The sequence below is a fragment of the Sardina pilchardus genome, chromosome 22 (assembly GCF_963854185.1).
Source record: "Sardina pilchardus chromosome 22, fSarPil1.1, whole genome shotgun sequence".
NCBI classification, from domain to species: Eukaryota; Metazoa; Chordata; class Actinopteri; order Clupeiformes; family Clupeidae; genus Sardina; species Sardina pilchardus.
Genome location: NC_085015.1, coordinates 12,198,493 through 12,210,270, shown reverse-complemented (window position 1 = coordinate 12,210,270; position 11,778 = coordinate 12,198,493). Strand labels below are relative to the sequence as shown.

The 11,778-nt window shown below is 45.6% G+C and overlaps 1 protein-coding gene across 1 annotated transcript in view; it reads right to left on the bottom strand.

The window, feature by feature from the left end:
* pcdh15b (protocadherin-related 15b) overlaps positions 1-11,778 on the bottom strand; it is a 204,121-nt gene that overhangs the window by 41,926 nt on the left and 150,417 nt on the right. Inside the window, 2 exon segments of the mRNA XM_062526974.1 lie at positions 740-880; positions 7,215-7,324. Of these exon segments, the coding sequence (XP_062382958.1) occupies positions 740-880; positions 7,215-7,324 (251 nt within the window).

The window sequence follows — 11,778 nt, the reverse complement described above, 5'->3', positions numbered from 1 at the left end:
CAACGAGGTCCGTACAAATGTAATAAAAACCATGTCATGTTTGCTGTTGAATGACACCATGTCCAGAGAGCGCCGAGTCAATATCTATCAAGATGTTTCAAGTGTATAGACTAACAAAACAAGACACACTCGGGGGTAGTGCACACACAGAGAGAAGCTCGCAAGCGCGCGCGCACCACACACACACCACACACACACACACACACACACACACACACACACACACACACACACACACACACACACATACACACACACACACACACACACACACACAGTGTTCTTGTCAGTAAATCAATAGTAGTATCTGCACAAGGTTTCTTAGCTTTGTCTTCTGTGTCAACATATGAGCTGGCTTTAATTGGAGGGCATAGTGTGAGTGTGTGTGTTGTTGTGTGTGTGTGTGTGTGTGTGTGTGTGTGTGTGTGTGTACACATACGCTGGCATCAATGTCTTTCTGTACACGATTTAATGTTTGTATGACAATATACTGTTATTTGCATTTCTATTTTGTGTGCGTGTGTGTGTGCATAAGTGTGAGTGTGTGTGTGTATAAGTGTGTGTGTTTGTGTGTGTGTGTGTGTGTGTGCCTGAATGTGTGTGTGTGTGTGTGTGTGTGTGTGTGTGTGTGTGTCTGTGTGTGTGTGTGTGTGTGTGTGTGTGTGTGTGTGTGTGTGTGTGTGTGTGTGTGTGTGTGTGTGTGTGTGTGTGTACATGTGTGTGTGTGCATTTTTCTCACTCTTTGCAGGGACCCGCAGGTTTGATGAGATGACTTGCAGGGGGTCAGCCTCCACCCTCAGCACGTAGCTGCTGTTGGTCTCAAAGTCCAATGTCCTCGCCGTGGTGATCACACCTGTGCTGTTGTGGAGGGCAAACTCACCTGTCGAGACAGAGAGAGAGAGAGAGAGAGAGAGAGAGAGAGAAGAGAGAGAGAGAGAGAGAGAGATAGAGGGATGGAGAGAGAGAGAGGAAGTGGAGAGAGAGAAGGAGAGAGAGAAGGAGAGAGTGATGGAGAGAGAGATAGAGAGGAAGGAGAGAGTGAGAAGGAGAGTGAGGAAGAGAGAGAGATGGAAGGAGAGAGCGAAGGAGAGTGTTTGGAGAGAGGGGGAAGGGAGAGAGAGAGAAGGAAAGAGAGAGTGAAGGTGAGAGAGATGGAAGGAGAGAGTGAAGGAGAGAGTGATGGAGAGAGAGAGAGGAAGGAGAGAGAGAAAAAAATAGACACAATTTATTTAGAATATTGGATACTCCTATCCAGCTCTTTTATCCAACACTTTTATCACTTGTCCACAGGAATTCTGTTATCATCTATTGGCTGTTCTTCTGTGCTATGATGTCTTAAGCAAGGAATTCATTAACCTCGACAGGGCTCTATTGATTCCAGCGTTTGGAGGAGAACTGGATAGACATAAAGATTCGGGGGAGAGACAAGAGAACGATAGAACAAAAGATGGATAGAACGATAGAGAGAACAAGCGAAAACAAACGGCGGAACAAAAGCAACCTCGACACACACGGGCCCGGAGCCGGCGCTGTTTAACCATCAGTAACGGCTTCAGACGACACGGGTGTGAAAGATCTGTTGCAACGCTGCGCTCTGAGGAGCGAGAACCCTCCTCCTCCTCCTCCTCCACCTCGTCCTTCTTTTCCTCCCTCCTCGTCTTCCTCACGGCTCAAGCAGTCCGGTTAATGAGCGCTAACGCCTGAAACGCGATTGGCTTCGTTTTCATTTCGCGCGGGCAGACGTGCACCAGATGGGTCCTGATGTGGGCTTCCTGCTCAGGCCCTTGCAGTCACCACTAGAGGACTTTTCACACGCCGTTCATTATCAACGTGTGTGGCCGACTGGCCGGTGTGTGTGTGTGTGAGAGAGAGAGTACTGCTGAAGCACAATCTTGCTTTAAGCATAGTTACTTATACACACATACACACGTACGTGCGTGCGCGCGCACACACATACACACACACACACACACACACACACACACACTTTAGAGTAATTTCCAATACTCATATGCTTGATTAAAGCTCTATGACCAATATAAGGTGTGGAGTCCTGAAGAGCAGTGTGGTTGTCTGGTGTTTGTCCATTGAGTTCAGCTGCCTGTTTTCAGGACCATCACTCTGTGCTGGATTGCAAATAGTGGGTCCAAATAACTAACAGACTGTTAGCTTGACCTTAGCAGGGGAAGTATCTAGACTTTAATCAGGGATGCCATCCAATACCCCCCCCCCCCCCCCCACACACACACACACACCCCATTCCTGCACCCTGTCTCCTCCTGTTTCATATCTGCAGTATTGATTAGATTACACAGCTGCGGCATGAAGACTGTTTAGCGGTTATGAACTGCCCTGCCCCCAGGAGGATAGGAGAGCTTCAGACACATCCGTCACACACACACAGCTCAGGCAAAACACTCTGTTCAGAGGGAGCTGTGGGACAAGCTGCAGTGTGGCAATCACACACAGATCCAAACGTCCACAGTGTGGTTGCAACCAGTGGTCATTTCTCGATAGCCACACGCACACACACACACACACTCTCTCTCTCTCTCACACACACACATACACACACACACAAACATTCATTTCTTGTCACACTCAAATCTCCTATCTGTATAAAAGCCCCAAAAAAGCAGCTCCAAAGATGTTTTTGTTTGTTTTAAATGGTCCACTGGAAAACGGGCATTTCATGGGGAGACAACTCCTGAGGAGCAGATGGGAACTTGGCGGTAACTCAGGCTGACTGTGGCATCAGGGCTCCTTTGAAGGCGTCCCTTTGTGGGTAATGATTGAAGGCCCCCTCCCCGGGTAGTGCCTTGTGATCTCCGATGCCCTCTCTCCTCGAGGCTGGCCCCGTGATGAAGGAGCACAAGCGATGCCCTTGGTCTTGGTGTGTGTGTGTGTGTGTGTGTGTGTGTGTGTGTGTGTGTGTGTGTGTGTGTGTCTGGGAATTCTGGGGAGTGATAGAGCATGTTGTGTGCACACAATATAGAGAAATTCTATTATATAGTGTGTGTGTGAGTGTGAATGTGTATCGCTGTGCAAGGTGAGGTACATATGTGCGTGTGTGTGTGTGTGTGTGTGTGTGTCCATTTCTGCAGTGGTGGCTCACGTCCTTGTCTCTCCTCGCTGGGCATTTTGAAGTGCTCCAACAACAAGGTCCGACTCTGGTTTTTATTTCACTTCTAGAGATCCCATCCCTCCTGTACTTGCCTTTCACATCCGTTCAAGTGGACCGATTTCAAAAGCCTTTCAGGAAGAGGAATGTTTTTGTGTAATTGACAAAGTTCTCCGCAGAGAGCAGAGGTGGCAGTTATGCATCAGCTCCTTGGGCTTAAAGGAACACTTCACCGTTTTTTCATATTAAACTACGTTATTCCCTTAACTAAGACGAGCTGATACATACCTCTCACGTTTCAATGCGTGCACTTGCTGGCTCTGGCGCACAGCACAACTTTGATAGCACTCAGCTAGCCCAATGCATTCATTAGGATCCAAAACGTGAAAGGTATGTATCAACTCATCTTAATTAAGGAAATAACATAGTTTAATATGAAAAAACGGTGAAATGTTCCTTTAACAGTAGTAGAGCAATGGCCCGTTGGTTAGGAGAGTCCAAAAATGGAGGTGACAGCAGGCCAGAGAAGCATAGTGGTATTCCAACGATTGAAGAAAGGCACATTGTCGGGATACCTACCTATGCTGTTCTTCAAGTGAAAACATCAAAGACGATGGCTCTCTACCCCGACAGTTCCTTTGCTACAGTACAAAGTGTTCAGGCTGACTATGGAAGACCTTCTCCTTACAACATTCAAGAGTTCTCCTTGTCATCTGTCCTTCTACAGATACATAAACACTGCATTGCAAAAAAAAAAAAACATATTCTGATCGAGCATGAATCCCACTTTCTTCGTCACTCACTCTTTATCAGTCTCTACCTGAAATCCCTACAATGCAGAGTTGATCTCCTTCCATTTTCATTCCAGTTCATGGAACCTATTTATAAGCATCAAATGCATCACAGCATGCCTTTTCTATCTATGACATAGAGCACAGTCTCTCCCTGCCACAAGATTATTATATCAGCGACTAGACTACAAGGGTAGTTTTATAATGAAGGCAAACACACACATTCAGATGTGATGTACTATGTACTATCTATGTACACTGCCAGTCAAAAGCACATAATGTAATCTGAAAACTGTTGCCCTGTTTAAAAAGAAATACAACTGATCTTGGCTGGTATTTTGTCTATAATGGAGTGGAATGGACATTTCTAAGTGACCCGCAACGTTTGACTGGTAGCGTATCTCAATCTGATATGAGAACTGAGGGATGATGTGATTAACATGCAGAAAATCACATTTTAAAAAGCATTTCTAAATAATTGAACATTTCCATGTAATGTTTTAATGTTAACTGTTGCGCCATTTCCTGTGGAAGCATGAATTAAAACTATTCATCTAAGTGCTTTGGGGTCAATTCTTAATGTAAACATTCCTTGGAGGGTTCCATGTGCAATGCAGAGCATTCGTTCTCTGATAATCTTTTGAATATCTAAGCAAAATGGGTACTGTCACTGAAATATTCATAACTGAAAAATGAAACCGAAATTGAGACAAATCAAACTGGGACCTTATGAATCAGCTCAGGGAATCAGTGGCGATACCCAGACCTAGTTATCCAGCCCCAGTTTTCAACATATCACAGTGATCTTCAAGGTTTTGCATGCAGTTAGTTATATTATGGTTGGGGTTGTGTCGTTTGAGCTTGTGTGAATACTTAGCTACAAAAAAACACCGTGCATCATGTCCACAGCTGCACCCACACACACAAAGGCTCACAAGGACAAAAACACACACACACACACACACACACACACACACTTAAACTCATATGCACACACACACACACACTTACTAGCGCTAGCGAGAACGGCACCATACAACTCTTACAACAATGTCTCTTTACACAAAACAGCGCTGGAGTGGCTGACAATAAGGCTGGCATTGACTCCTCACCTCCCCCTCCAGCAGACCTGTAGTCGTGGGGACTTTTTCACAATGAAGAGCCTTATCTGCACAAAGCACCACAAAAGCGTCGTGGGCCAGACGAGGAGGCGAGAGGAGAAATCAATGCATCTTAAATAACGAGCGCCAGCGCGACAACGCCAGGCATTTTGAGGCAGCTAAATATCGAGTGTGTATGTGTGTGTGTGTGTGTGTGTGTGTGTGTGTGTGTGTACTGTATGTGTGTGTGTGTATGTACTGTATGTGTGTGTGTGTGTGTGTACGTGTATGTGTGCATGTGTATGTGTGTGCATGTGTGCGTGTGTGTGTGTGTGTGTGTGTGTGTGTATGTGTGTGCATGTGTGTTCTTTTTTGGAAACGGCAGCAACACCAGCGTCGGTGCAGAATAGTAAAAGCTGTGCTTCCGTGATGGAGAGAGCGGCGCAACAACAATGGTGGCGCTTGGCAAGGCGTGTGTGAATGAAGAAGAACATATTATGGATCTTTTCTCTGAGCGTAGGGCCCGGCGCTGGGGAAGATAATGGTGTAGAGCACGCAATGAAAGGTGGAATACACGGCCCCTTTTCAGCCAATATTGTCCTGCTGAAACAAAACAAGGTCTGATTTGTCTGGGTAACAAAGTCGAGTACAATGGTGTACTGAAACACAGTGTAAATGCTGATTGTCCCTGTTAAGCACTCTCGCGACACGCCAGTCACTTTCGCTCTCTCTACTTTCTGACGTGTATCGAGCAAACTGTTCAGTTCTCGCATTCCACGGGTGACTGACAGATTATGCTTTTGTCCTCATTGAGATCAGCTTTGAGCGTCCACGTGGGTTAAATTCTGGACATCATTGTGTGAACAATCAGAGTGAGAGTTACAAAATGTCATGCACACACACACACACACACACACACACACACACACACACACACACACACACACACACACACACACACACACACACACACACACACACACACACACACACACACACACACACACACACACACACACACACACACACACACACACACACACACACACACACAATATACTGCGACGTCACCGGCATATTCTAAGCAGCGACCAAAGCAAAAAAAAAAAATATTCATATAAAGTGTCGTCTTGTCTCTTCTGTTATTCTGTCAGACACTGAATACTTTTTGTTCAGGATTATTTTTTCCTGAATTGAGTTGAAGGTCTGTGCTGAAACTTTTAACGATGTGCGTGTGTGTGTGTGTGTGTGTGTGTGTGTGTGTATGCTAATAGAACGTATTTTTCGCACACACAAGTGACGGTGAAGAAAAATATGCTATTAGGAATAATGATGAAAGGTTGTTAGTTGCAAAACATTGTAACATGTCAGGCCATGACGCCAAGTCATTGATGTTTATACAGTAGGTTTGGAAATTGACAACCGGTTTCTGTCTGGACAGTAAATTATATCCCTTGTAATATATTCAAAACACATTTGAATTGACTGCTTTGAGCAGAACTTTATTGCCATTGGTTAATAATGTGGGTGTGTACATGGTTGGGCTATTTAAGATTTGTACACAACACCTGAAAAAGGCCCTTACATAGGGCACATTCATACAAAGTGCCGCCTTAACTTTTCTGTTATCCTGTTAGGCATTGAATACTTTTTGCTCAGGCTTATTTTGTGCTGAACTGAGTTGAAGGTCTTTGCTGAAACTTTTAAAGAGTTGTGTGTGTGTGTGTGTAGGGGGGGGGGGGGGGTAATGTGCATGAAGAATATGCTGAGTGTGTGTTCTTGTGTACAGTATGGTGTCTTTGTGTGTGTACGTGTGTAATTGCATGCATTGTGTACTGTGTAATTGCGGGACATGCATTATGCACACTGTAGCTTGTGTGTTGGCAGAATGTAATTGTGTGACTGCATTCATATGTGTGAGTGTGACGCCTTGACCATGAATGTGAGGGAATATGAGGGTATGTGAGAGTAAGTGTCCATATGTTGTGTTTATATGTGTGTGTGTGTGTGTGTGTGTGTGTGAGAGAGTGTGCATACGTACTGTATGTATGTGTGTATGTGTGTATGTGTGTGTGTGTGTGTGTGTGTGTGTGTGTGTCTGTGTGTGTGTGTGTCTGTGTGTGTGTGTGTGTGTGTGTGTGCGTGTGTCTGTGTGTGTGTGTGTGTGTGTGTGTGTGTGTGTGTGTGTGTGTTCATGCCCACCTCCTTCGTTGCCCTCGACAATAGAGTAGATGATTGTCTGGTTGACGGCTGCAGCCAGAATGACCCCAACAACCTTCCCGACGGGGGCGTTCTCACTCACAGGAGGGAACCTAAGAGGGACAAAAAGAACGAGGCCAGAACGTCAAACCAAAAATAAAGTGTTAGCACGCCGCCTTACAAATGACAGTGTCCTGCTCGTCTACCATTTATTTTCATTTAGCACAACCACTTTGTTATGAAGGGTATTTTTTTGGCCTTAAAGGGGCCAACTCCAAATCAAAAGTACACCTCCTCTAAGTTGATATGACGGTACTGCACAGTACAGTGCAGAGGATGAGATTCAGTAACATGTCATTCAGTCAAAAAATATTCACATTTTACTTGTAAAGAACATCTCCTCTCATAGCACTATTACAGACAATTGCACTCATTGGTGCACTTATTATACTCATCGATGCACTTGGTGGTTTCTAATGTGTTGTTAGAAGTGCTCTAAAAAGCTTAAATGCTTTTACCATGTTGTAAGTTGCTTTGGTTAAAAATTGTCAGCCAAATGTAATGTAATGTAATGTAAAATATGCTATCACAAGAAAGCACATATTAATTTTTTGAAAGTATAGATGTTAGCTCTATGAAGATAAAAGCACAGCATGTACAAATACTAATTATCAGTGCAATTATCCACAGATAATGTGCATGTTAGATGTAAAACATTTCACTTTATGGCACAATTCCAAAGTAAAGAGCCCCGTTAAGAGACCTTGGCAATGGACAGGCCTCTCAGCACCATATGCAGTGGACAGGGCAACATGGGGAAGGATTGGCACAGCCTCCCTCCCACCTTCAGATGCTGTTCACACACGCACATGCTTCCATTTGATCCAAAATCCCACTCAACGTCATGCAGTGGCGAAGGATAACATTGTGCATTGTAGGAACTTGTCCAGCCTGCAGTACTCACAAAAAAAAAAATCACAGGTTCGATTCCTGGCTGCCACCACCGTGCCCTTGACAAAGGCAATTAAACCCCTAAATTGCTCCAGGGAGCCTGGCCCTTGCAATTGGCAATTGGTCGCTTCGGATAAAAGCATCAGCTAAACGCTGAAGTCAGTCAGCTAAATGCATAAGTAGGTACGGGCATTGCTATTGTAAAAAGATCACTCCAAGAAGCCCTTTCCCTTCAGCGCGAGACAAATGTCTCATCCTGCCCTTTATGACTAGCATTGATTAGATGAGTTGTTCAGCCTCGGGCAACACTCTGAGCCGTGGGTGTGTACTGTAGAACACAGAGCATGTGAAACGTAGCGCACCAAGCTAATACAGCTAACACACTGGCTGTGTCCCAAACCGTCAACTTGCACACTTCAAATACTTAGTTTAAGCATATAGTGTGGATGGACACTATTTAAGTAAGTGCTCAGCGCACACTAGCAGTGTACTGACTGAAGTATGTGATTTGAGACACAGTGCCTGAGATGCTCTAGTCCTGGTTTCGCCCTCGTCGAGAATGGGCCAGCACCATTTTGTCTAAACACTCTTCGCAACGCAACACAACCCAGAGAAATGATAGAGTCGACGGGAACCGTTGGCAGGAGACCCGGGACGAGGCTGCCAAATGGCAATTCGTTGTGCTCTCTCTCTCTCTCCCTCTCTCTTTTTTCTTCACGTTTGGCACCAATGTCGAACATCAATAAGAGGGGGTTGTGGGGATGATTTCATTAGGAGAAATTACGAAAAAAGTCAGTCACTTAATTTGGAGTCTCTGGTTACCCCCTTTTTGTATCGACTAAAGGCTTGCACAGGCCTGTAATTAAAATGATGGGAGAACTGATGACTGTCAATAATTGGCCTCGGACTAGAAGGCGGAGAGTAAAGCCTCATTATTGCTCGATATGAAAAAACGGACACAGATACGGACAAGGGCTTCGTCCAATCCTTGCCATTACTTTGTCCGCTCTTTCGGCCGTTTCGCTTACAGCTTACAAATACGAACAAAACTGAATGGCGTAGGAAACCAATGTTTCCATTTATTCATGAAAAGCGAGCATGAACTAGGCCTTACAGCAACGATTTAATGTCCAGAATGCCAGCAAGCGATAGTGCAGAAATCCGAGATAACTCTCTCAACGTCTATTCGTTTTCAAGGCAGAGGCACACATTCCTGTGGTAAACAACATTACAAAAGCCATTGACAAGGTAGGAAGGGGGAGTGTCAGGGAGTTGGGAGTTCCAAGGACCACAACTGTCACTCCCCCCCCCCCCCCCTGCCCCCCGCCCCCCGCCCCCCCCCCACTCTCCGATTTAGTATGACATCGGGTGACATATTGAGTGACAGGTGACACATTGGTTTCTAAATGATCACTTCTTTTGCATACTGTATATGGGTGTGTGTGTGTGTGTGTGTGTGTGTGTGTGTGTGTGTGTGTGTGTGTGTGTGTGTGCGTGTTCCTGTGTGTGTGTGTGTGTGTGTGTGTGTGTATGTGTGTGTATGTGTGTGCATATTCCTGTGTGTGTGTGTGTGTGTGCCTCATGATGGGCGTCTTGATGGAATGACTGGGGAGAAGACGGAGGAAACGTGGTTTTGTTGTGTGCTGAGCAGGGAGGTGGCACAGTGCATAGTGGCGAGAATAAAACAGAAAAATCCAATTCTGCGCTGACGCAAGAAAGGTCAAAAGGTCATATTCGCCGGATGCTACACATTCTCAGGAGAAAAAAGAAAATCGCTTCGCTTCACCGAGAAGACCGATGAGTCACACACGCATTGATATGCTGACATTGTTTCTTATCACCACATGGTACTGCCACCACAACCAATCACAGTATAGGCCTACGGCTCAATCACAGCCATGGCGATATCTGCTACCAACGCCACTCTCACTCGTGCCAGATTGATTAAGTACACAATATGAGATCCTTCATAATCAGCATAGAGAGTCCTTTATACTGTTACATAGACATACTGCATACACACACATACTGTGTGTGTGTGTGTGTGTGTGTGTGTGTGTGTGTGTGTGTGTGTGTAACTGTGTGTTTGTGTGTGTGCATGAGCGTGTATGTGTGTGCATGAGTGTGTGTGTGTGTGTGCGTGCGTGTGTGTGCGTGTGTGTGTGTGTGTGTGTGTGTGTGTGTGTGTGTGTTGAAATGGCACTCTCATGAGCGCTGGAATGAGTATCAGGGCGGTTGACTCACTTCAGCGTTTGGCTCTGCAAGAGGAGGTGGTGAAAAATGCTCAGGATGGGATGGGTCTTTCTTTCACTCATTTACAGTGGTAATCTCCCCTGCACACACACACACACACACACACACACTAAATGCCCCCTCAAAAAAACTCCCCCGCTCTCAAGGCTGGCACAAGTTGATGAACAGACCCCCTTGCGCACACACACACATGCACACACAGACACACACACACAGAGACACAGAGACACACACACACACACACACACACCCGCACACACACACACACACACAAACACACATACACACACACACACACAGTGTGTCTCCTGCACAGCTCACGCCGTGTGCCGTGAGCATTGGGCGTCTAATGAGGTCCATTGAGCCCTGAGCTCGGCGCCATCATCCGCTTCCTCGGTTTCAGGACCACGGCCAGCTCCACGGCAACATTAATCCCAGGCTCAGGGAGCAAGAGAGAGAGAGAGGAAAGAGAGAGGGGAGAGAGACAAAGAGAGAGAGGAGGGCAGAGAGAGAGAAAGAGAAAGAGAGAGAGGGGGAGACAGAGTGAGAGAGAGAGAGAGAGAGAGAGAGATGAAGAAGGTGAAGGAGGCCTAGCCCTGTCTCATCATCAGGGTGCTCGTAACAGGGAGAGTAATCTTAAACGATCGGACTCCAAAACAACCTTTAAGCAACTCTAAACTTAAGACATGTCATGAAAACAACAACAGCAGCAGCAACAGCAACAAAACTAAGCTTGATGGCTCACAATTGACAGTATGCCTTTGAAACCTCACCACTTGTGTCATGAATACACCATGGCCGATACAGGACTTAATTCCTCTCCTTCACAACATTTTAGAGACACAAAACAAACTGCATATGAGCTGGTCAGGAGAAGACTTTGGGCCAGATGTACTAACGTTTTGCGCCCATTTCAGGCGTAACGTGCGCGTATAAACATGGGGAGGATATGTATAAACAGGCCGCAATGAGAGAAACGCGCAGACTGCCTGCCGTGGGAGCTGAGAATGGCTATTTGCGCTTTTCCGTGTCATGCATATTAATTCCTGGGCGGATCAGCTGAAAATGGGTGTAACGCGCAAGTACAGGGGAGGAGAGGTGCTAATAGCGATTGATTAAGTATTCCCCCATATGTATGAAAACAGCGCACGTCTATTTTGCGTTGAAAAACGTCCGCCTTCTGAAAGCAGGTGTAATCCAAATTGCGGTTAAATGCATCTATTAGAAAAGCGTTTAGAGACAGCTGAATCAATATTCAGAGCATCAGTTTTCTTCATGTCAAAAGCAACCTTAACTTTTGTTTGCCTCTCTAAAATCGTATTTTCTCTTTCACGACATAGCCTACACTTTCCAATCTGTTAGA